The sequence below is a fragment of the Sciurus carolinensis genome, chromosome 7 (assembly GCF_902686445.1).
Source record: "Sciurus carolinensis chromosome 7, mSciCar1.2, whole genome shotgun sequence".
In the NCBI taxonomy this organism is placed as follows: domain Eukaryota; kingdom Metazoa; phylum Chordata; class Mammalia; order Rodentia; family Sciuridae; genus Sciurus; species Sciurus carolinensis.
Window position 1 is genome coordinate 72,449,528 of NC_062219.1, and position 27,138 is coordinate 72,476,665.

Sequence of the window (27,138 nt, forward strand, 5' to 3'; positions counted from 1 at the left end):
AAGCAGCTGGGATTCAGGCAGGTCCGGTGCTTCAGAATATTATTTAGTGTACATATAACACGTTTAAATATTCCCAAACTGAAGTTACCAATATTTATTTTTACACTTCCCAAGAACTGTGTTTATCAATATATGCTAATTCCCATATCCTAGACGCCTAGAAGGCGAATCCTCTTCTGTTTCACATCTGATTTTTCTGTGTTGAGACGGAGGGAGGCACCGTGGGCTGAGATCACACACCCCTAAAGCTCCCTTACGACTCTGGCCTGACGGAATCTTCTCTCTGTCCTGTCACCTACTGTGTCTGAGAGCACTTATCCCTCAGGAACTGATGCCTCAAAAGTCACTTCGGCTTCCAATCCCCTCCCGGAACTGGCGCGGTAGTGACGTAAGCGTTTCCTCCGCCGCGGGGGCGAGGCCGGTAGTGCCCACCATCGGTGTCGCGGGATGATGACGCGCAGTGCGGCGTGCTCTCCCACGTGTGCTTTGCTGATCTCTGCGGAGCGGCGGTGGCCCCTATCCCTAGGGGCATAGTGGGTGGAGGTTCTGGCGCTGGAACCTCGGCAGCTCGCAGTCTCTGAGCTCGAAGCAGGAGCGAGCGCTGGGGCTTCCCGGAACAGAGGGCCTGGGATCATGGAGCACCTCTTACTGGAGGTGGCCACACCGCTGCGCTTAATCGCTGCCAAGAACGAGAAGAGCCGCAGCGAGCTGGGCAGGTTCTTGACCAAGCAGGTAAGGATAGGAGGGAGAGGGGAAGCGTGGGGTAGATCCTGATCGCCCCTGGTGCGCTGCGGCGTTTTGTTACTGTGGTCCACTCGCCGTGGCTGGCCGGTGGTAGAAGCGTCCGCACGTGTTTGAAGCGACTAGAAGTAGCCTCCCTCCATTCCTGTGGGAGCCTTCCCTTCCCCTCGCCAGCATGTTGACCCCTCTGCAGTGCTCAGGCCGTGGCAGGCGTGCCCTTCTGAAAGGTTTGTGGTTGGGTTTTGAAGTTGAGGTTACGTCGCCGCCCTTTTGACTCGTGTATTACCTTAGTGTGCGTAGTTCAGCCTAGGGTGTTAACATGCGTGAGCGTGTGTATGTGTATTTTTTCCTGGTCTTTTCTGTCCGGCTCACATCTGAGTATTGATTGCGTTCCTGCTGTGCCTAAGGAAGCAACAACTTTATTTTGAGTGAGAGATTGAGGGACCTAAGCGGTTTGGGAAGGCAGTGAATTCAAAGGAGAGGCATTTCTCCCCGTGTTTGTGGGGATGGAAGTAAGGAAGGTGCTGGGGTTTGAACCAAGACTTCATGCATGCTAAGCAAACTATCACTGAACTACACCTCCAGATAAGGGGCGTATTGTATGAGGACAGTAAATTGAACCTGAGAAGCAAAAGGGAATTGAATCAGCTACTTAGGTTCCTGCTCCCCAGGCTCTTAGCAAAGTTGCAGTGAAGAGGCTGTAAGGCAATTGGATGGTCTAGAGAGAGAACACGTTTTTGGTGGTTCTGCTAAGGAAGGAGATAATTGATTTAGATGAGCTGAGCTTGTCAAAGGCTCCTGAATTTTTTTAAAATTTATTTTTATTGTAAACAAATGGGAGACATGTTGTTTCTGTTTGTACATGGAGTAAAGGCATACCAATTGTGTAATCATACATTTACATAGGGTAATGGTGTTTGATTCATTCTGTTATTTTTTCCTTCCCCCAACCCTCCCACCCCTCTTTTCCCTCTATACAGTCCCTCCTTCTTCCATTCATGCCCCCCTTCCACCCCCCATCATGTGTCATCATCCGCTTATCAACATCATTCGTCTTTTGTTTTTTTTGAGATTGGCCTATCTCACTTAACACGATATTCTCCAATTTCATCCATTTGCCTGCAAATGCCATAATTTTACTATTCTTTATAGCTGAGTAATATTCCATTGTATATATATATACCAAAGTTTCTTTATCCATTCATCAGTTGAAGGACATCTAGGTTGGTTCCACAATCTGGCTATTGTGAATTGAGCAACTATGAACATTGATGTGGCTGTATCTCTGTAGTATGCTGATTTTAAGTCCTTTGGGTATAGGCCAAGGAGTGGGATAGCTGGGTCAAATGGTGTTTCCATTCCAAGCTGTCTGAGGAATCTCTGCACCGCTTTCCAGAGTGGCTGCACTAATTTGCAACCCCACCAGCAATGTATGAGTGTACCTTTTTCCCCACATCCTCACCAACACCTGTTGTTGCTTGTGTTCTTGATAATTGCCATTCTAATTGGGGTGAGATGGAATCTTAGGGTAGTTTTGATTTGCATTTCTCTTATTACTAAAGATGTTTAACATTTTTTCATATATCCGTTGATTGCTTGCAGATCTTCTTCTGTGAAGTGTCTGTTCATTTCCTTAGCCCATTTGTTGATTGGGTTATTTGTCTTCTTGGTGTAGAGTGTTTTGAGTTCTTTGTATATTCTGGAAATTAGTACTTTATCTGAAGTAGGAAGGCTCCTGAATTTTGTGTTGTCTCTAGAGGGTATTTTTCTATAAGTGAGCTTAGAATTTAGAGCCAGGTTCTGAGGTTAGGGTTCTTGAACCAATTTCAGGGGATTTATGACTCCCACAGTAATTGGATGCAGTATCGGTGTTTATGGGTCTGGGAGTTAGTTCAGTGAAAGAACATGGGCTTTGCATGCAGGAGACCCTGGGTTCAATTCCTAGCACTGAAGAAAATAAATTTAATGTCAGTGTGTTGGGATGGGGAGGTGAGAGTGAAAAAATGGTTTGTAACCTGTATTAGATAAGGTTTTAGGGAATCTGATACACTGAAGTATAAGAATCACTTATGTAGATTCTGAGGATTGTATAGTAATGCTTCCCAACTAGAAAGTTCAGTTCTATTAAGGAGATTGAAATATTATTGCATCTCACTTTCCTCAGCTTCACACTCAAATTTTGTCCAATCTCAGAAATGTCTTTCAGGTTTGTTTCTTTCCATTTGGGTTAATGATTTGGTGCATTTCACTTAGAGAAGAGTTGATTGTATTGCCTGTCCTATTTTCTATTTTTTTGGAAGCAAATATTTTAAGACTTCTAAAATACCAATTCTCAGTGATACTTAGAATCTGGAGTTTTTTTTTTTTTTTTTTTTTTTTGTAGTGCTGGGAATTGAACTCAGGGCCTTAGAGCTTGTGAGGCGAGCACTCTACCAACTGAGCTATCTCCCCAGCCCTGGAGAATTTTTTAGTGTGTACTTCTTTTGTTTTTAATCTCAGTTGGTGACTCCACCTTCTATCCAGACCCTGATAGAGAACTGGATCTCCTCAACTCTATTATTTTGGGGTACTGGGTATTGAACCTAGGGCCTCAACTCAGGTACACTTCCAACCCTTCCTTAACTCTTTTCATTCCTTTTTCTTCACATCGAGTCAAGTCCTCTTGCTATTACTTCCAAGTTATTGAATCTCTTCATTCCTCTCATCCCTAGTACTACTACCATTCCTACCTCTTGGATCATTGTCTGCTTAGGAAGAGCAGAGCATGGGTACTGGATCTAGAGTGTGACTGAAGATTACATCCATTTTTTTTTTTTTTTTTTTTTTTTTTTTTACTTAATTGCTTTTGTGCCCGTGAGCATTACTTACCTCCACTAAATCTCCGTTTCTTGTTAAACATATTAGCTGCAAAGTAGTTACAGGGGCTAACCTGGGTAGCCTATGTGAAGTCCTGGGTTAGATCCCTAGTACTGCACAAAAAAGAAAGAGGCAAGCAAGTGGGTTCTAGGATCAGTTACTAATTTTGTCACCTTAACCTTTTTTTTCCTTCAGTTTCCTTATCTCTAAAATGGGGATGTGAGGATGATAGTATTGGGTTGATGTGAGGATTAAGTATTGTCTATAAAAGTGGTTTCTGTTATTACTACTATAAATTAGGGTGTTGTGATGACTAGGAAATCTGTGGAAGGAACTTACACTGCCTGGCACATGTGAAGTCAACAGTACATGTGAGCTACAATAATATATACACATACATACACACAGTTTTTTTTTTTTTTTTTTTTTTGGCAGGACTGGGTCAAACCTAGGGCATTATGCATGCTGGTCAAGTACTCTACTACTGAGCTATATCCTCTGTCCTAATTGTTATTATTTTTTGAGACCCAAGTCTTGCTCTGTTACCCAGGCTGGTCTCCAACTCCCGGACTCAAGTGATCCTCCTACCTCAGCCTCCCCAGTAGCTGGGACTAGTAATTATTATTTTCTTTTTGTGATTCTGGGGATTGAATCCAGTACCTCATCCATACTAGGCAAATGCTCTACTCCTGAGCTATATTGTCCACCCCTCTTATTTTTAAAAGCAGTTTTATTGTTATGTAATTCATTTCATGTATTTCATCCATTTGAAGGTATACAGTTCAAAGGTTCACTATAGTCAGTTTTAGAACATTTTCATTATTTCAGAAAGAAACCTCCAGCCAGGCTTGGTGGCCCATGCCTGTAATCCCAGCTGCCCTGGAGGCTGAGGCAGGAGGATTGTGGGTTCAAAGCCAGCCTCAGTAAAAACCAGGCACTAAATAACTCAGTGAGACCACCTCTCTAAATAAAATACAAAATTGGGCTGGGGAATGTGGCTCAGTAGTCGAGTGCCCCCGAGTTCAATCCCCAGTACCAAAAAAACAAAACAAAACAACAACAACAAAAAAACCCGTCCAGCTGCCAGGCACAGTGACACATGCCTATAATCCCAGCTACTTGGGAGACTGAGGCAGGAGGATCAGAAGTTTGAGGCCAGCCTGGGCACTTGACCCTGTCTGAAAAAACCAAACCAGCTGGGAATGTAACTTGTGGTAGAACAATTGCCTAGCATATGCACAACCCTGGGTTCAATTCCTAGTACTGCAAAAACACAACAAAAACCTCTGTATTCTGTAGCTTGTTATTCTACAATATTCTTTGACACCCATTTCCTCTGGCAACTACTAACTTAATAATTTAGGTTTTTAAATTTTTTTTTATTTAATTGTGAATAACCTTTATTGTATGTGGTGCTGAGAATTGAACCCAGTGCTTCACACGTCCTAGGCAAGTTCTGTACCACTGAGCCACAACCCCAGCCCCTCTATGAATTCTTTATTTTGCTCATTTAATATAATTATTAATAAGACAAATCCAGACCTGTAAACACTTTGCATAAAGCTCCTCATTGTTTCTAGAGTCAAAATCTGAGCTTTCTAAAATGGAATATGACTTGGGGCAGGGGGTTACCTCAGTGGAAGAGGGCCTGCCTAACATACAGGATGCCCAGGGTTTGAACCCCAGCACTGCAAAAATCAAAAAACCAAAACTAGAGAAATCACTTGGTATACTATTTTACTTTCTTCCCTCTAGTCTCTCCTTTCTTCCTTTCATGCCTGGGCTCAAACCCTGGGGGTTCAAGGGAGGTATTCACATTCTAGGCAAGTGTACCCTGGAAGTGTATTTTGATGCATGTCCAGCATATCCCAGCCTAGTGGTTCTCAGGGTGAGGCAGTCCCCCTCAATTGGGGAGGGGGGCAAATCTGGAGACATTTTTGGTTATTAGAGCTAGTAGGGACTAGAAATCTTCTGGTGTCTAGTGCTTGGAGGCTAGGGATGTTGCTAAACATCCTTAGAATTCACAGAACCACCACCCAAGACAAGGAATTAATTATCCAGCCTCAAATGTTGGTGGTGTAAAATATGAAGAAACCCTGCTCAGCTTCGTTTCCCACCTTGCCCAGGGCTTGATACTCCTGCAATACTGTGCTTCCTAGACCCACCATAAACTGTTACCACTGGTAGTTTTACTGGAGTCACACTCTGATTGCCTTCTGCTTTATTAGCTGCATAATCCTTGCTATTTCTTGCCTCTTTAACTTTCATTACCTTTACTAAGAATGCTTCTGTCTCCTATGCTTCTTTCTCATTTAACTTTTTTTGCTCTGAATGACTGTTCTTGCCATTACCTTCTCTAGGAAGATCTCTTTTATTTTCCTGCATAACTCCTTGTTTCTTAAGAGAATGGACTGTGTAGCTCTAGTGTCTAGTATAGTGTATGACAGGAAGTAGACAAGGATTTACTGACTCAACAGATTAATGAATTCAAAATAGTGATACTCTTATTTTTTATTTTTTTGCAGAACACAGCTTTGAAAAACTTGCAGTGTTTTAAGCAAATTAAGTGACTAACCTATTTCTAATGCAGGTTCAATTGTAATAGAAGCAGTTTTGTAGTGTAACTGAAAATAATTAGTAGCAGTAAAAACTGGTTTTCTTGATTGGGGCTTTTAGGGTGTTGTAGATATTGTCTGTAGTTGAAAATGCACATCTCAGTTGATAAATATAGTTATAAATAGCTGAGATAAAATCTCAATGGAATACTTATATCTTTAACTCTGTTGTGAGAAGTTTTTCTATTTTCCTGGGCTACTTTTTGGAAATGTGGAAAATTTGACTAATTTTGTTAGTAATTATAGCAAAGGTACTGAGTTGGTTGATATTTTTGGTGGGAAGAGGAGAGCGAAGCCACCTTAAGGTGTTTTTTCTCCTTCTTTAGTCTAATCAATATCTTTGAACTTTACTCCTACTTAACTGAATCTCAACTACCTCAATAACGCCCATTCAAGCTTCACAGAAAGTTGGAGAAGTGAGAAAACAGGGAAGGGTGATCAGTGGGTCTCACTTTATAAGGAAAAAGGCAGAATTTCCCAAGAATATAATTATCAGAAATTTATAGGACTAGCCACAGGTTTGAAAAGATATCCTTTAGCATGCATTGCTTTATTGTTACTACAGCAGCAAGTCATCTGATACAGTGCCTTTGCATCCCAGCCTGGTGGCACATGTTTGTAATCCCATCCACTCAGGACCCTGGGACAGGAGGATTGCTAGTGCAAGTTCAGTCCGGGCAACTCCTGAGTCCCTGTCTCAGAATAAGCTATATCCCCAACCCTCTATCCATGGGTAAGTGAATAGATTGTGGTATATTCATATAGTGAAATAGTACTAATAAGATGGAATGAGTTATTGATGCATACCACTATATGGATTGTGAAAAGCATTATACAGGGCAAAGAATCCAGATAGCAAGGAGTAATAATAAATTATTCGGTTTATATAAAATTCAAGAATAGGCAAATCTTTAATCATAAAAATCAACCCTGGATGTTCACAATGGTGGAATAGAGAAGGCCACTTTCCTGGCTGCTCCATGGTGTAAAACCAAGAAAGCAGATAGGCAGCTTCTCAGCAAGGTGTATGAAAAAAAGGGTGGGAGGGGTTCTCTACTGAAATTTAATATTGAACATTAAAAGCAGATTGGGGACTCAGGAGAATGGATATAATACAATAAGGAAGAAATCCCCAGTTCTGTTGCCACACCCAGAGACACAGCCAGAGTGGTCCCTCTGCGAGCAAAGTGGAAGGATAAAGGAATTAAAGGAACTTGCATTTTTAGGAGACCTGAGGCGTGTCTGGGTACAGGGAGTTTAGAGATCAAAGCCACTGCCCGATAAAGGGGTACTGCACAACATCTGTGTGCAGGAAACAAGCTACATCTCTCCCGGCTGCCTGTGGAAGCCGGGAGGAATCATTTTGCAGAGTGGCGCAGGGGACGATGGCTGGAGTAGCCAATTCTTGACAAACTCAAATTTGGCCTGAAATACAGGCCTGGGAAACCCACACTGCACGACCTAGACTGTGCCTGAAGAACCAGGAGAAAATCAAATGCGGAGAGGTTTACACAGGGGACAACTGGTCGTGGAAACCCATCCAGCTCTCACCCTCCCCCTACAGAACAACTGCTTGCAGGACCAAGCAGGAGAGACACCCCTAGCCAAGAATTATAAAGGGCAGGGGAAGGAGAGGCTGAGTTTGGAGACTGAACCTGAAACCAGGAAACATGGGAACCTCAAGTGACATAATGGACCAAGAATTGGTTCTTCCACCACACGAGTGGAACCCAGGGGAAATCCCTAGGGTACACTCTTAGTGTGAACCAGCAGTTGCTGGGCCCTGGAGGTGCGCTGATTTAAAATCTCCAGACCAGTTGGCCTTCAGTGAAGAACCTAGAGCCTACCTAAGCCTAAATCCTCCCTCCAGGAGTTCTGACTAAGGGATTACCTGTCTCACTCCAGCAACCCCACCCTGAGAGTGAAGCAAGCATGACCCCACCAAACACCGCTGAGAAGGGAAGCTAGGAATCTTTTGAACTCCAGTGGAAACAATTCTTTAACTTTTCATCTAGATCTTTTTTGTTTGTTTTCCTTTTCTCTGTTTGTGACTTAATGGTTCATGGACCTTTGTACGTATTCATATTATTCATATTTGGTTTTTTTTTTTTTTTTTTTTTTTTTGCCTTTAAGCACTTTTGAAGCTATTAATTTTTTCATGGATCAGTATTTTGAGGACTAGGATGTTTGAGATCTATACACACACACATACACACACACACACACAGGTAGTAAAATGTTTTGTATTTATTTTTATTTTTAATTTTTTAAAATTTTTACGTTAGGACTGGGGATATAGCTTAGTTGATAAAGTGCTTGCCTCACATGCATGAGGTCCTAGGTTCAATCCCCAGCACCACAAAAAAATAAATGTACTTTATATATTTTTTCTCTCACTTGTCTGTACCCTAAATTCTTTCTTTTCTTCTGCTAACAACCAGTCTCTCTTGTTCTTTCACTTTCTAATTTTTTATTTCTCTCCTTCTCCTTCATAATCATCACATCCTACATCACTTCTGTTCTCTCCCTGTCCACCATTCAAAATTATAAACCCTTTTGCAAAGTTACTGTTTTTATTATGGGCAAAAACTCATCATATCATTTCTGTTTATTGTGATAATTGACATTGTTGATATAATAGCAGGAACTGTTGGGTTTAATGCTGTATATTGTTTTTATTGTTGGTGGTTGTTATTTGTCTCCCCCTAAACAGTGATGCATGAGAAACATTCATGGACACTATAAATCCACAGATAGAATCTCTACTGCCTCAGATCCATGCTGTTAGATGGGTAGACACACAAACAGAATGAAAAAGCAAAGGAACAAATTGCCCCAGACAAACTGACATACTTCAATAACAGAATCCATTGACACTATGGTGGAAGAAATGTCAGAGAAGAATTTTAGAATGTACATAGTTAAACTAATCTGCAAGGTAAAGAAAGATGTAAGGTGTGAAATCAGAGATAAAATACAGAATAAGTCTAGAATTTTTAAAAAACATTTTTAGTTGTAAACACAATACTGCTATTTCATTCATTCATTCATTAACTTTTTTTTTTTTTTTTTTTGGGGGGTGCTAGGGATCGAACCCAGGGCCTTGTGCTTAGGAGACAAGCACTCTACCGACTGAGCTATCTCCCCAGCCCCAACTTTTTTTTTTTTTTAATGTGGTTGTGAAGATCATACCCAGTGCCCCACATGCATGAGGCAAGCACTGTACCAGTGAACCACAACCCCAGATCAAGATAGAATTTTAAAGACTGCCAGAGAAAAATGACTTATTTGGTTATATTTGGTTTTATTTAGAGGGAAACCAGTCTGAATCTCAGCTGCTTTCTCAATCCAGACCTTCAAAGGAGGAGGTCTTCGAATAACATATACCAAGTTCTGAAATAAAATGAATGCCAGCCAAGAACACCATATCCAGCAAAATTAAGCTTCATAACTAATGATGAAATAAAAACCTCTCATGAAGCTGGGCATAGTGGCACGTGCCTGTAATCCGAGTAGCTTGGGAGGCTAAGGCAGAAGAATTCAGATTTCAAAGCCAGCCTCAGCAAAAGTGAGGTACTAAGCAACTCAGTGAGATCCTGACTCTAAATAAAATAAAAAATAGGGCTGGGGATGTGACTCAGTGATCAGGTGCTCCTGAGTTCAATCTCTGGTACCCCCAGCAAAAAAAAAAGAACGAAAGAAAGAAAAACCTCCCATGATAAACAAAAGTTAAATGAATTTACAACTAGAAAGCTCTGCTACAAAACATACTCAATGAAATATTTCATGAAGAAATTAAAAATAAAAGTGAAAACCAGTGAAGGGAAGAACTACCCTAGAACAATAGTCAATCAAACGAGAAGCCAATTCAAATTAAAAGCCAAAACTAAAATGACAGGGAATAAAAATCATTTCTCAGTAATAACATTGAATGTAAATGGCCTAAATTCATTGATCAAAAGACAGACTGGCAGATTAGATTAAAAAACAAGACCCAACAATATGCTGTCTCCAAGAGACTCACCTCATAGGCAAAGACATCTACAGACTGAAGGTAAAAAGGATGGGCAAAAAACATTATTCACATGAATCTCGAAAATAACAAGGTGTTTCTATCCTCATATCAGACAAAGTGGACTTCAAGCAAAAGCTAATCAGAAGAGACAAAGGACATTTCATACTGCTTAAGGGAATTATACATCAATAAGATGTAACAATCGTAAATATTTATACCCCACGCAGTGGAGCATCTACGTACATCAAACAAAACCTTTTCAATTTCAAGAAGCAAATAAATCACCACACAATACACTGGGTGACTCTCACCACTAGATATTTCCTCCAGTCAAAAACTAAATAAACTATAAAACTAAAAAATACAATTGATAATTTAGAGTTAACCGACATACATAGAATATTTCATACATCAATGACCGAATACACGTTCTTGGTAGCAAACAGATCCTTCTCTAAAATAGACCATATCTTAGGCCACAAAGCAACTCTTAGCAAATACAAAAGAAGAAATAATATATATAATATATCAGATCATAATAGAATGAAATTAGAAATCAAGTATAAAACAAAAGGTAGAAGCTACTCTAAAATCTGAAAACTAAATAATACAATATTGAATGACAGTGAATAGCTGAAGAAATCATGGATGAAAGTAAAAAAAGATTGTTAAATGAGAATAGCAGAACAACTTATCGAAATCTCTGGGACATTATGAATAGTTCTAAGAGGAAAGTTCATTGCATTGAGCTCATTCATTAAAAGAATAGAAAGTCAACAAATAAATGACCTAACATTACATCTCAAAGCCCTAGAAAAAGACAAATCAATACCAAAACCAATAGAAGACAAAATAATTAAAAACAGCTGAAATTGAAACAAAAATATTCAAAAAATCAAGAAAAAGTTGGTTCTTTGGAAAAAATAAGTAAAATTGATAAACCCTTAGTCAATCTAGGAAAAGAGAAAATTCAAAGTACTAAAATTCATGATGAAAAAGGAATATACACACTACTGAAATACTGATGATAATCAGAACTATTGAAAATTTATATACTATAAAATAGAAAATTTTGAAGACATCAACAAATTCCTAGAGACATATGACATACCCAAAATTGAATCAGGATAACATAGAAAATTTAAACAGATCAATTACAAGCAATGAAACTGGAGATGCCATCAAAAGCCTAAAAACAAAGAAAAGCCCAGGATGATAGAGATTCTCAGCTGAGTTCTACCAGACCTTCAAAGATAAACCAACACCAATCCTCCTCAAATTATTGAATGAAATAGAAAAGGAGGGAACCCTTCCAAACTTATCCTATGACACTGGTATCACCCTGATACCAAAACCAGACAAAGGTATATTGAGAAAAGAAAACTTCAGACCAATATCCCTGATGAACATATATATAAAAATTATTTTTTTATTGTTTGTTTTATTTAGTTATACATGACAGCAGAATCTATTTTGAGTCATTGTACACAAATGCAGTACAACTTTTCTCTGGTTGTGCACGAAGTAGAATCACACAATTTATGTAATCATATACGTACATAGGGTAATGATGTTTGTCTCATTCCACCATCTTTCCTTCCCTTTGCTCCCTCCCCTTATTTCCCTCTACACATCCAACATTCCTCCATTCTTCCCTTACCTTCCCCCCTCCCGTTATGTATCAGCATCCACTTATCAGAGAAAACATCTGTCCTTTGGTTTTTTTGGGATTGGCTTATTTCACTTAGTATAATATTCTCTAACTCCATCCATATACCTGCAAATGCCATAATTTTATTCTTCTTCATAGCTGAGTAATGTTCCATCGTGTATATATACCACATTTTCTTTATCTATTCATCTGTAGAAGGGCACCTAGGATGGTTCCACAAACTAGCTATTGTGAATTGAGCTGCTGTAAACATTGATGTGACTGCGTCACTGTAGTATGCTGATTTTAAGTTCTTTTTGTATAAACCGAGTAGTGGGATAACTGGGTCAAATGGTGGGTCCATTCCTAGTTTTCTGAGGAATCTCCATACTGCTTTCCAGAGTAACTGCACCAATTTGCAATCCCACCAGCAATATATGAGTGTACCTTTTTCTCCACATCCTCGCCAACACTCATTGTTGCTTGCATTCTTGATAATAGCCTTTCTAATTGGAGTGAGATGAAATCTAAGGGTAGTTTCAGTTTGCATTTCTCTAATTACTAAAGATGTTGAACATTTTTTCATGTATTTATTGATAAATTGTATATCTTCTGTGAACTGTCTGCTCAGTTCCTTAGCCTATTTATTGATTGGGTTATTTGTGGGTTGGTTTGTGTGTGTGTGTGTGTGTGTGTTGAGTTCTTTATGTACCCTAGAGATTAATGCTTTAACTGAGGTGCCTGTTGTAAATGTTCTCTCCCAATCTATAGGCTCTCTCTTCACATTATTGATTATTTCTTTTGCTGAGAAGAATTTTTTTAGTGTCAGTCCATCCCATTTACTAATTCTTGCTTTTATTTCTTGATCTTTGGTTGGCTTATTAAGGAAGTCTGGTCCTAAGCCAACATGATGGAGATTGAGGCCTACCTTTTCTTCTCTTTGGTGCAGGGTCTCTGGTGTAATTCCTAAGTCCTTGATCCATTTTGAGTTGAGTTTTGTGCAGGGTGAGAGATAGGGTTTAATTTCATTTTGCTGTATATGGATTTCCAGTTTTTCCAGCATCATTTGTTGAAGAGGCTATCTTTTCTCCATTGTATGTTTTTGGCTCCTTTGTCTAGTATAGATAACTGTATTTAGATGGGTTTTTCTCTGTCTTCCATTGTGTACCATTGGTCTACCTGTCTATTTTGGTGCCAATACCATGCTGTTTTGTTACTATTACTCTGTAGTCTAGGTGAAGGTCTGGTATTGTGATACCTGCTGCTACACTCTTCCTGCTCAGGATTGCTTTGGCTATTCTGGGTCTCTTATTCTTCCAAGTGAATTTCATGAGTGCTTTGTCTATTTCTATGAGGAATGTCATTGGGATTTTAATTGGGATTGCATTGAATCTGTATAGCACTTTTGGTAGTAAGACCATTTTGAGAATGTTAATTCTGCCTATCCAAGAACATGGGAGATCTTTCCATCTTCTAAGGTTTTCTTTAATTTCTTTCTTTAGTGTTCTGTAGTTCTCATTGTAGAGGTCTTTTACCTCTTTTGTGAGATTGATTCCCAAGTATTTTATTTTTCTTGAGACTATTGTGAATGTGGTAGTTTCCTAATTTCTCTTTCAGTGGATTCATTATGTTTAGAAATGCATTTGATTTATGCGTCTAGATTTTATATCCTACTTTGCTGAATTCATTTATGAGTTCTAGAAGTTTTCTGGTGGAGTTTTTGGGATCTTGTAAATATGAAATCATGTTGTCAGCAAATAGTGATAGTTTGAGTTCTTCTTTTCCTGTTCGTATCCCTTTAATTTCTTTTGTCTGTCTGATTGCTCTGGCTAGAGTTTCAAGGACAGTGTTGAACAGAAGTGGTAAAAGAGGGCATCTCTGTCTTGTTCCAGTAAATTTAGAGGGAATGCTTTCAATTTTTCCCCATTTAGAATGATGTTGGCCCTGGGCTTAGCATAGATAACCTTTACAATGTTGAGGTATGTTTCTACTATTCCTAGTTTTTCTAGTGTTTTGAACATGAGGAAGTGCTGTATTCTGTCTTCCAAGTGGTCTAGTCTGTTGGTGATACTTTCCATTCAGTTGTTAATTTGGTTTATTGTTTCATTCACTTTGAGGATTTCTGCTTGATTCCTTTTTATAATCTGCCTCTTTATTGAAGTGATCTTTTACTTCCTGTATTTTCTCTCCAATTCCATCCTTTATTTTGAAGACCAATCTAACTATGCATTTGCTAAACTTCTCCTGATACTTCTTCTGTTGTGTTGTCTATGGATTCTATTGTTGGAACATCTTGTTTTGTTTGAGGCACTTTGTTCCCTTGTTTTTTCATGCTGTTTGTGTGTCTTCTCATCTAGCAGTATGGAGCTGAGACAGTACAGATTCTACCCTGTAGTCTTTTAGTGTCCCTGATGGCTCCCAGTACCTCACCTTTAAGGGGAAGACCAATATTAACAGTACCCAATGCAAACAATACATCACCATAAACCAAATGGCTCCTATTAAGGTATTTACAGTTTAGTCACAATGGACAGAAATGAAGTGTTCAATTATTGTCTACAATATAAATAGTAAGTTTGCTAAAAGGGTTTATTGTTTCAATGATGGACAGTGAGGGAACAGAAGTAGTGTAAGATGTGATGTTTATGAGGGAGAAGGAGAGAAGATAGAGGTAAAAATTTATAGTAAGAGCGAGGGAAGAATTAATAGAGTTTGCCTGTTAGTATGAGAGAAATGAGAAAGAATCCACAGGTGAAAGAAAAAATATGTACAGATTTTTTTAAAAAGTAAAAATATAAGAATACACAACAACTTTGTCATATACTCTTCATATATCCCATTCCTCAATAAATTGATGAATGGAAACTATTTGAATTCAAAGACCATACAGATGTAAGAGAGAGGGCCAAAAATACTTTTTAAAAAGGAAGAATGTCTCAGTGGAATACTGAATGATTTCTTCCATTGGCTTTCAAAAAATTTCTCAGCTTCCCTTCACTGCCAATAGGTGGGGTTGTCTGAAGTTTGATATTAGCTCCAGTCCACTGGGTGCAGGACCCATTGGGTGGGTGAACCCATAGCAAGATGCCCTCATACTCGATGTAGCTGGCCCCTTCTGTCGCTGCATGCTTTAGAACTCACTGAGCTGGAGAGAGCCCAGTTTTCTCCAGTTTCTTCAACCTGTGTTCCCACTAGGGAACCACCCCTCATCTCTGGCTTTCCACAGGCTTACCAGACCCAGACTGGCTCACAGAAACCCAGCTACTATCTGATGGACCTGGGCTTCAGCTTCCCCATGCCCTATCTTGCTAGAGCTCCAAAATCTTAATGCCCTTTCAACTTGCAGAGTGACCACCAGGGTTGCTCTCTCAGAAAGGAGTGGACCCTGCAAAGAGGCAGCCAGATACCACACCCAGTAGAAAGACCTCAGGTGCAATCATACCTGCAGGTACCAATATTTCTCTAGGCACTGACTTGAGTTCCCAGACCAAGGTGACCATACCCTGAGATTGCAGCGGCAGCGGTGGGAAATCTGTAGACCCTGGCTGTTGTTCCAAGATGGTGGCAACTGCATGTAACCAAACCTTTGTGTACTGTGACAATGAACTTCAGGCAACAGCAGGCATCAGGTGATCTCCTGGTGGTCTTCAGCTTATCTGTGGATGATCAGCAAGTGGATGTTGGGCAGTGGGCCTAGGTGAAAGGCAAATGGGCAAATGGTGAATGATAGGCAGTGGTCAGTGTGCAATCTGCACTCAAAAGGCAGGTGATATGTGACAAAGGGCAGTTGGTGGTGGTGGACGAATGGGGTCAACAGCAGGGGATCATTGCACAGTGAGAATCGTCTCGCAGAGAAACAGTATTTCTTTTTCTTGGATCGTGAGTTACAGAGCAACAAGGAATGAAGCCTCCCTCTAGTCTGCCATCTTGGATCCGGCCAATATCATTCTAAATGGAAAAAAATTGAAAGCATTCCCTCTATAAACTGAAACAAGACAAGGATGCCCTCTTTTACCACTTCTACTCAACATAGTATTTGAAACTATTTATAATAGCCTCAAAAAAAAAGAAAAAACTTGGGAATCAATCTAACAAAAGAGGTGAAAGACCTCTACAATGAACGCTACAGAACACTAAAGAAAGAAATTAAAGAAGACCTTAAAAGATGGAAAGATCGCCCATGTTCTTGGATAGGCAGAATTAATATTCTCAAAAATGGCCATACTACCAAAAGCACTATACAGAATTAATGCAATTCCTGTTATGATTCTAGGGATGTTCTTCATAGAAATAAGAAAGATAGTCATGCAACTCATTTGGAAGAATGAGAGACCCAGAATAGCCAAAGCAATTCTTAGCTTAGAAAAGTGGAGCAGGGGGCTGGGGAGATAGCTCAGTCGGTAGAGTGCTTGCCTTGTAAGCACAAGGCCCTGGGTTCGATCCCCAGCATCCAAAAAAAAATAAATAAAAGAAAAGTGGAGCAGGAGGCCTCAAACATTAAGTTATGCTACAGACCAGTAGTAACAAAAACAGCACGATATTGGCATGACTTTGAACTTGGGGTTTTTCTGCCTCCGCCTCCCAAGTCACTGGGATTATGGGCATGCACCAGCGCACCTGACCAAATGTCAGTTCTTTTACCCCAGTGAACTGAAGCTTAGTAGTAATAAGTTAACTCCAGTCCTCTGTTACATAAAAACACTATGTTTTATAAGAGAAACTCACTTATGAAGTCTGGAAATTGGTTATTTTGATTCCATGCTAGGACTCTTCTCTGGTATTCTCTAGTGGTACAAATGAGTATTGTTTACATGAACATTTTATTTTACCTCTCTTTCAGGTGTGGACACCTCAAGATCGCCAGTGTATCCTGAGTACTTTAGCACAGTTGCTCTTGGATAAGGATTACACTCTGCTGATTGCCCGTCAGCTGCGCCCTCTCCTTTTGGATTTGTTGGAAAGGAATGCTGAAGCCATTAAGACAGGAGGCCATGTTAACCATGATCTGCATGAACGGCTCTGTGTGTCCATGAGCAAGCTCCTTGGTAACCATCCTGATGTGCTTCCGTGAGTAGCAGTTTTATTCTTTCTTCTTGAGGTGTTAGAACTTTATCTCAGCTGGGAGGTAAGCAGGAGTGTGAGTTGAGAAGGGAAATGCAGAAAGGAGAGAGGTAATAAATTAGCCTGAAAATCCCAACTCTAATCACAGTTGTCCTTTTAATGAAAATTGTCATAACAGCATCCATTTATCCCCTCAGCTAAGTAAGCATTTACTGGGTTTTCTCTTGAATCTTGGCCAACAAGATATGTCTGCAAAAATGTCCAAGATATGCCCCCAGTCCTTAAGGATTGTATCATTTGGTAACACATGCATAAAAGACAGATTTGAATGGATTTTAGGTGATTCTCCCACATCATCCCAGATGGATTAGATTTCTTATGCTAGGCAAGGTGGCATCAACCTGTGGGCCCTGCTTTGCTGGAGACTGAGGCAGAAAGAGCCCAGGCGTTTTAGACCAACCTGGGCAACGGTAGCCAGAACCTCCCAAAACAACAACAAAAAAATTAAAAAACAACAACAAAAAAGAAGGTGTTGGGCTTGATAGCGCATGCCTGGAATCCTAGTAGCTGGGAAGGCTGAAGCAGTGGGATGGCAAGTTCCAGGCCAGCCTTAGCAACTTAATGAAACCCTGTCTTAAAAACTACTGGGAATGTAGCAAAGTGGTAAAATGTCCCTGGGTTCCATCCCCAGGCCCAAAAATGAAATGAAGGCTTGTAGATATTTGGGTGGGAGCTGTATTTTCATGCACTTTTCTAAAAAGGGGAGGAACTTCCTTGTATAATTGAATTGAAACTTGAACTCCTACTTCTATTAAGCCTTTATGGCAAAATACTTCAGATTGTGTTTGAGAATCATTAAAGTGATGGATTAACTAGGTCTTTTTCCCATAAGCCCCAGATTTTATGTTTTTATGAAATGAATGTGAAGCAAATGCCTATGTTTTCTTCTTTTCATTTTGCTAAGGCAGTATGTTTTAGTTTTGTTCCCACTTTGCCCTAAGAGTGATAAAATGCAAAGTACAAAAGGTACTATAAGAGGGGCCTGAGGATGTATCTCAGTGGTAGAATCTGGTCAAAGACCATATATGTACTTTCATACCACAGTATGCCAAGTAAATTTAAGTCATTTTTCCTTTTTCATTCCTAAAATAATACACACATACCTATTTTTTTTTTTTTTTTTCACGGTCTTAGGTATTGAACCCAGGGGTACCCCCAGCCCTTTTTTAATTTTTAATTTTGAGACAGGGTCTCAATAAATTGACCAGGCTGACCTTAAACTTACAACAAAACAAACTAACAAACAGATTTGCTAAGGGCCTCACTAAGTTGCTGAGGCCTATCTCAAATTTGTGATCCTTGTGCCTCAGCCTCTTGAGTTGCTGCGAGTATAGGTGTATGCCACCACCTCCAGCCCAGAAGACATTCATTCTCACTCTTGTGCACATGAGACAGTGTGCACATTTGATACCTTTATATTATGCATGTTTTAAAAACCACTTTAGATAGTTAATATGCCATGCTTAGTTAATATTTCCTTTTTTTTTTTTGCGTATTCAGATATTTGCAGCTATCACCACAACTGTAGAAAATTGGTACACTGTTTTTTGTTTTGTTTGTGGTATTGGAGGTTGAACTTGGGCACTCATGCGTGCTAGTCATGTGCTTTACACTGAGTTGCATTCCTAATCCTATACACATTTTTCAGATAAAGCTTTCATAAAATTAAAAAACAAAAAACAAAAACAAAACCCTCTGTTTAGTCAACTTTTTCATTGCTGTGACAGAAAGACCTGATAAGAATAATTTTAGAGGAGAAAAATTTATGTGGGGCTCACTGTTTCAGAGGTTGCAGTCCATAGATGGCCATCTTCATTGCTTTGGGCCAGAGATGAGACAGAATGTTATGGTGGAAAGGTGTGGAGAAGGAAAGCAGCTCTGTACATGGAACCAGAAAGCAGAGAAAGAGAGAAACATTGCAGACCAGGGACAAAATATATAACCCAAATCACGCCTCCATAACCCACCTCCTGCCACACCCTACCTGCCTGTGATTACCACCTCATCTTACCCAATATGCTGATTAAGTTAAGGCTCTCATGGTCCAGTCATTTCACCTCTGAATGTTCTGGTATTGTCTAACACATGAGCTTTTTGGGGGGTGCTTCAGATCTAAACCATAATACACTTAAAAATATATTATTATTTATTTTCAAGAATATATTTAGAGCTATTGTAGTTTTTTGTTTTTGTTTTTGGTACTAGAGATTGAACCCAGATACACTTTAGCACTGAGCTACATCCCCCGCTCCCCTCCCCACTTTCTAAAAAATTTTGAGACAGGGTCTCAAGTTGCTGAGGTTGGCCTCAAACTTGAGATACTCTTGCCTCAGCCTCCCCAACTGCTGGAATTATATATGTGTGCCACCACGTCCGCCAGTTTCAGTTTAGTATCTAAGTTGAGAGGAAGATAATGAAATTTCCCATAAGTACCCTTTGCCCCCAGGTACATAGCCTCTTTAATTAACCAACATCCCCCACAGGAATGGTACATTTGTTACAGAGACAAACCTACATTGAAGCATGATAATCACCCAGATCTTTTTGTTACATTAGGGATCATTCATAATGGTTAGTTATGTTTTCTTTGTATGTTTGATAGAATTTTTTAGTAAGATCATCTGGTTCTAGGCTTTTCTTTGCTAGGAGGTTTATGATTCATTCTCCTTACCTAATTCCTGGTCTGTTCAGATTTTCTATTTCTTGATGATTGTCTTGGTAGGTTGTATTGTGTTTCGAGAAATGTATCCATTTTTTTCTAGACTATCCAATTTGTTGGCACACAGTTGTTCAGAATTTTCATTTTAATACCTTATTTCCTTGTCATTGGTTATAATGTCCTCTCTTTCATTTCTGATTTTAGTTCTTTTGAGTTTTCTTTTTCCTCAATCTGTTTGCCATTTTGCTGATCTTTTAAAAAATCAACTTGTTTGATTTGTGTGTGTGTGTGTATATGTGTGTGTGTTCTCTATTTCATTAATCTCTGCTTTCTGTTAATTTTAAATTTAGTTTTTTCTTTTGTGACTTCCTTGGTGTAAAGAAAGGTTATTGACCTAAGATTTTTCTTCTTTTTTAATGTATATGTTTATAGCTCTAAACTTCACTGTTGGATGCCTTTAGTGCATCCCATAAGTTTTGGTATATTGTGGTTCTGTTTGCATTTATTTTAAGGTATTTTTACATTTCCCTTGTGATGCATTCTTTGATCCATTACTTGTTTACAGTTGTGTTAATTTCCACTATTGTGTAGCTTTTCCAGTTTTACTTCTGCTGTTGATTTAGGAATCATTCCATTTGTTAGGAAAAGATAAGTTTTCAATCATTTAAGCTTATTGAGGCTTGTTTTATGTCCTAATATGTGGCCTATCCCTGAATATTCCACGTGCACTTAGAAGAATGTATATTCAGCTCTCATAGGACAGAGTATTCTGTATAGGACTATTAAGTCAAATTGGTTGGCCTCTAGTGTTGTTTGAGTTCTCTGTTTCCTTCTGATTGTCTTATTATTGTGAGATTAGTACAGTGTACACATCTGTAATCCCAGCTACTCAGGAGACTGAGGCAGGAGAGTAGCAAGTTTGAGACCATCCTTGGCAACCTAACAAGACACTGTCTCAAAATAAAAAGGACTGGGGATATAGCCCAGCTTGCATGAGGCCCTGTGTTCTCTCCCTAGTACCATGAAGTCCATTTTGTCCATTAGGATAGGCATCCCTACCTGTTTTGGTTATTATTTATATGCTATTTTGTCCCTATTCTTTTACTCAGTTTATATCTTTTTGTAGACAGCATATAACTAAATGCTGTGTGGTTTTTTTTTTTTTTTTTTTTCCCCTCTATTCACTTAACCCATGTCTTTGTGCAAGTATGTGGGTGAAGGTTACTAGGATTGAACCTAGAGGTCCCACCAATGAGCCACACCCCAGCCCTTTTTTCTTTTTTTCTTGTAAACAAATGGGATGCATGTTGTTTCTCTATTTGTACATGGCGTAAAGGCATACCATTTGTGTAATCATAAATTTACATTGGGTAATGTTGTTTGATTCATTCTGTTATTTTTTCCCTTCCCCCCACCCCTCCCACCCATCTTTTCCCTCTATACAGTCCTTCCTTCCTCAATTCTTGCCCCCCTCTCTAACCCTAACCCTAACACTAACCCCTTCCACCCCCCCATTATGTGTCATCATCCGCTTATCAGCGAGATCATTCATCCTTTGGTTTTTTGAGATTGGCTTATCTCACTTAACATGATATTCTCCAATTTCATCCATTTGCCTGCAAATGCCATAATTTTATCATTCTTTATGGCTGAGTAATATTCCATTGTATATATATACCAAAGTTTCTTTATCCATTCATCAATTGAAGGACATCTAGGTTGGTTCCACAATCTGGCTATTGTGAATTGAGCAACTATGAACATTGATGTGGCTGTATCTCTGTAGTATGCTGATTTTAAGTCCTTTGGTATAGGCCGAGGAGTGGGATAGCTGGGTCAAATGGTAGGTCCATTCCAAGTTTTCTGAGGAATCTCCACACTGCTTTCCAGAGTGGCTGCACTAATTTGCAACCCCACCAGCAATGTATGAGTGTACCTTTTTCCCCACATCCTCACCAACACCTGTTGTTGCTTGTGTTCTTGATAACCGCCATTCTAATTGGGGTGAGATGGAATCTTAGGGTGGTTTTGACTTGTATTTCTCTTATTACTAGAGATGTTGAACATTTTTTCATATATCTGTGGATTGCTTGCAGATCTACTTCTGTGAAGTATATGTTCATATCCTTAGCCCATTTGTTGATTGGATTATTTGTATTCTTGGTGTAGAGTTTTTTGAGTTCTTCATATATTCTGGAAATTAGTGCTCTATCTGAAGTATGAGTGGCAAAGATTTTCTCCCACTCTGTAGGCTCTCTCTTCACATTACTGATAGTTTCCTTTGCTGAGAGAAAGCTTTTAGTTTGAATCTATCCCAGTTGTTGATTCTTGCTTTTATTTCTTGTGCCTTGGGAGTCCTGTTAAGGAAGTCTGATCCTAAGCCGACACGTTGAAGATTTGAATCTACTTTTTCTTCCATAAGATGCAGGGTCTCTGGTCTGATTCCGAGGTCCTTGATCTATTTTGAGTTGAGTTTTGTGCAGGGTAAGAGATAGGGGTTTAATTTCATTCTGTTGCATATGGTTTTCCAGTTTTCCCAGCACCATTTGTTGAAGAGGCTATCTTTTCTCCACTGCATATTTTTGGCCCCTTTGTCTAGTATGAGAAAATTGTATTTATTTGCGTTTGTGTCCGTGTCGCCTATTCTGTACCATTGATCCACCTTTCTATTTTGGTACCAATACCATGCCGTTTTTGTTACTATTGCTTTGTAATAGAGTTGAAGATCTGGTATTGCGATACCCCCTGCTTCACTCTTTCTGCTAAGGATTGCTTTAGCTATCTGGGTTTCTTATTCTTCCAGATGAATTTCATAATTGCTTGCTCTATTTCTGTAAGGTACATCATTGGGATTTTAATTGGAATTGCATTGAATCTGTATAGCACTTTAGGTAGTATGGCCATTTTGACAATGTTAATTCTGCCTATCCAAGAACATGGGAGATCTTTCCATCTTCTAAGGTTTTCTTTAATTTCTTTCTTTAGTGTTCTGTAGTTCTCATTGTAGAGGTCTTTCACCTCTTTTGTGAGATTGATTCCCAAGTATTTTATTTTTTTCGATGCTATTGTGAATGGGGTAGTTTTCTTAACTTCTCTTTCTGAAGATTCATCACTTATGTATAAAAATGCATTGGATTTATGAGCATTGATCTTGTAACCTGCTACTTTACTGAATTCACTTATGAGTTCTAAAAGTTTTCTGGTGGAATTTCCAGGTTCCTCTAAATATATAATCATGTCATCAGCGAACAGGGATAGTTTGAGTTCTTCTTTTCCTATTCGTATCCTTTTAATTTCTTTGGTTTGTCTAATTGCTCTGGCTAGAGTTTCAAGGACCATGTTGAATAGAGTGGTGAAAGAGGGCATCCCTGCCTTGTTCCAGTTTTTAGGGGGAATGCTTTCAGTTTTTTACCATTTAGAATGATATTGGCCATGGGCTTAGCATAGATGGCCTTTACAATGTTAAGGAATGTTCCCACTATCCCTATTTTTTCTAGTGTTTTGAGCATGAAGGGATGCTGTATTTTATCGAATGCTTTTTCTGCATCTATGGAAATAATCATGTGATTCTTAACTTTAAGTCTGTTGATATGGTGAATGACATTTCTTGATTTCTGGATGTTGAACCAACCTTGCATCCCTGGGATAAAACCCCCTTGATCGTGGTGCACTATCTTTTTAATATATTTTTGTATGCAGTTTGCTAAAATTTTGTTGAGAATTTTTGCATCAATGTTCATTAAGGATATTGGTCTGAAATTTTCTTTCCTTGATGTGTCTCTGTCTGGTTTAGGTATCAGGGTGATATTGCCTTCATAGAATGAGTTTGGGAGGGTTCCCTCCTCTTCTATTTTATGGAATACTTTGAGGAGTACTGGAATGAGCTCTTCTTTAAAGGTTTTGTAGAACTTGACTGAGAACCCATCTGGTCCCGGACTTTTCTTTGTTGGTAGGCTTTTGATAACCTCTTCTATTTCATTGCTTGAAATTGTTTTATTTAAGTTGTGTATATCCTCCTCGTTCAGTTTAGGTAATTCATATGTCTCTAGAAATTTGTTGATGTCTTCGAGGTTTTCTGTTTTATTGGAGTATAGATTTTCAAAATAACTTCTAATTATGTTTTGTATTTCAGTCGTGTCTGTTGTGATATTTCCTTGTTCATTCCGAATTTTAGTAATTTGAATTTTCTCCCTCTTTTTCTTTGTTAGTGTGGCTAAGGGTTTATCAATTTTGTTTGAACCAAATATTTATTTTGTTAATTTTTCCGATTGTTTCTTTTGTTTCAATTTTGTTGATTTCGGCTCTGATTTTAACTATTTCCTGTCTTCTACTACTTTTGGTGTTGGTCTGCTCTTTTTCTAGGGCTTTGAGCTGTAGTGTTAAGTTGTTTATTTGTTGATTTCTACTTCTTTTGTTGAATGCGCTCCATGAAATAAATCTTCCTCTAAGTACTGCTTTCATAGTGTCCCAGAGATTTTGATATGTGTCTTTGTTCTCGTTTACTTCTAAGAATTTTTTTATTTCCTTCCTGATGTCTTCTGTTATCCATTCATCATATGATAGCATATTATTTAATCTCCAGGTATTGGAGAAGTTTCTGTTTTTTATTCTATCATTTATTTCTAATTTCAATCCATTGTGATCTGATAGAATACAAGGTAGTATCTCTATCTTCTTGTATTTGCTAACAGTAGCTCGTGGCATAAAATATGGTCTATTTTAGAGAAGGATCCATGTGCTGCTGAGAAGAAATTGTATTCGTTCTTTGTTGGATGGTATATTCTATATATGTCTGTTAAGTCTAAATTGTTGATTGTGTTATTGAGATCTATGGTTTCTTTATTCAATTTTTGTTTGGAAGATCTATCCAGTGGTGATAGAGGTATGTTAAAATCGCCTAATATTATTGTGTTTTGGTCTATTTGATTTCTGGAATTGAGAAGGATTTGTTTGACGTACATGGATGAACCAGTGTTCGGGGCATAGATATTTATGATTGTTATGTCTTGCTGATTTATGCTGTGCTTAAGCAGTATGTAATGTTCTTCTTTATCCCTTCTGACTAGTTTGGGCTTGAAGTCCACATTATCTGAAATGACCAGCTCTTTTTCTTATATTTCAAGACAGAGTCTTATGTTGCTGAGGCTGGCCTTGAGCTTTTGATCCTCCTTGCCTCAGCCTCCAGAGTTGCTGGGCTAAAAGGCATGTGCCACTCCCTGTCTTAATCCATGTCTTTTGAGGAGTTTAACCCATTTATATTTAAAGTGATTACTGATGCAAAAGATTTACTGTTACTGTTTTGTTGTTTGTTTTCTGCATGTCTTCTAACCTTTGTAGTCTTTTCTAGCTGCCTTTGTGTTTTGGTGAATTTTTTGGTAGTGGCATGTTTTGATTTTGTGTGTGTGTGTGTGTGTGTGTGTGTGTGTGTACTGTAGAAGTTTTCTTTATGGATGTCATTGCACTTGGATTTAATATGTCAAAGACATACATTTTGTTTCAAACTGATAAATTTAATTCGTATACAAAACCTCTACTCCTATGCAGTTCTACCACTTCTGGTTTGTTATCAATGCAGTTATTTGTTTTGGGAGGCGGAGATTCAATCCAGAACTTCTGCCAGTGAGCTCCATCCTCAGTTCGTTTCTGGAGTTTTGTTTTCCTTTGATTAGTCTGTGTTTCCCTGCTTTGGAGGCCTTGAGGTTTTTTGTTGTTGCTATGACTTGGGAATTTGGAAAAACAACTGCTTTTCAGTTTTTTACAGACTAGACACAGGGGAAGATGTTCATTGATCAATCCAACTAAAGCTCCTAGGATCACTCATCTCTCTTGAGTATATAAATAAACAAGCCTGTATGACTCATTTTGTGCCAGTATTTCTTATGGAGTCTCTTAGAATTTCTCGTGGAAGAAATATAGCTGTGCGGAAAACATTTTTAGTACATTAAAGGCCTACCATCTTTACCATGGCCTCCCAAACTTTATATAATCGGGTCCTTGCCCTCCTCTTCGGCACCCCATTTCCTGTCAACATCTTTCTGTTTACACTATCACACCAGGAAGTTTCCTGAAGATGTCTTATTGAACGTCTATGTATGTGTGATACTAAATATTGAACCCAGTGGTACTGTACCACTGAGCTACATCCCAGTCCTTTCTATATTTTAATTTGAGAAAAGATCTTGCTCTGTTGCCCACACTAACCCTGAGTTTGTGATATTCCTGCCTCAGACTCCTGAGTAGCTGGGTTTACACGCAATCACCCCTGTGCCTAACTTTTTGAATTCCGTTTCATCTTAGTGGAATGTCCTTTTTCTTCATTCTCTCACAGGTTCTCTTCATTCTTTAAAAAGCAGTCTAAGCATCTATTCTCCATTCCCCCAGGTTCAATTGAACTCTTTTTTCTTTGTGCCTCTTATTTCTGTAAGTGCTCTCTGTTTTACTGGATGGAAGTCTCCTCAAGAAAAGTATCTCTTTGGTTTTGAATCTTCAGGTATTAACACGATGTCTGGCTGATAGTGGCAGTTTAATAAATGTTGGAAATGAGTACATTCTTAGTGTTAAATACTTTTTGATAAGTCCCTCTGCTTAATCAGTTTAGGTTTTTGTGTCCTCTGCACCAGCTATCCCATGCCATGGTCCTATGGTTCCTAAACTTAGCATTCCCCCCACCCCCATAGTCTTAGCCCGTTAAAAGTTATGTTTTGCTCTGTGGTTCTTTCTCAGAGTAGAAATATGTACTTGAATATTTCCATCAGCCAATGAAAATACTCTTTTTTCTGAAGGTTTGCCCTGAGGTATTTCAAAGACACTTCCCCAGTCTTTCAAAGACTCTTCCTAGAGAGTTCAGATGCTAATCCAGTTCGCTACGGGCGCAGGCGGATGAAGCTCCGTGACTTAATGGAAGCAGCCTATAAGTTTCTGCAGCATGAGCAGTCTGTGTTCCGGGAACTCTGGGACTGGAGTGTGTGTGTCCCCCTCCTAAGAAGCCATGACACTTTGGTTCGTTGGTGAGTAGCTGCTGGATTTTTCCTGTGCTTATACTGTGAGGGAGGGAAAGGAAACCATGTTCAATTTGTTGTTTTTGTACTTGTGGCTTTTGAGTTTTTACTCCTTCCTTCATCATGTGTCACTTCAGAAAAAAATGAGGTGATGAGTGGAGTTCTGCCTTTTTCATGCTTTTATCAAGTGAATCCATGACTCATTTGTATTTTCTACTCTTAAATAGCACACATTATTTTCTGGTGTTCAGTTGACTAGTCATTTTCTTCCCCCTCCTCCCCCCAATCAACTGTAGATCACTTGTACTTATATATACTTCCTTTTCCTCCAGGTACACAGCCAACTGTCTTGCCTTGGTCACTTATATGAATGAAGAGCACAAGTTATCATTCCTTAAGAAAATTTTTAATAGTGATGAATTAATCCACTTCAGGTTGAGGTGAGCACAGGCTTTCTTGGAAGACTTATTGTCACTTCCCTG

The 27,138-nt window shown here is 39.0% G+C and overlaps 1 protein-coding gene across 1 annotated transcript in view; it reads left to right on the forward strand.

Annotated features, from left to right (window-relative positions):
- Positions 1-522: 522 nt before the first annotated feature.
- The window catches only part of Mdn1 (midasin AAA ATPase 1), a 163,787-nt gene continuing 137,171 nt past the window's right edge, over positions 523-27,138 (forward strand). The window contains 4 exon segments of the mRNA XM_047557902.1: positions 523-732; positions 16,719-16,945; positions 26,441-26,665; positions 26,989-27,096. Coding sequence (XP_047413858.1) covers positions 634-732; positions 16,719-16,945; positions 26,441-26,665; positions 26,989-27,096 — 659 coding nt within the window. The 5' untranslated portion in view covers positions 523-633.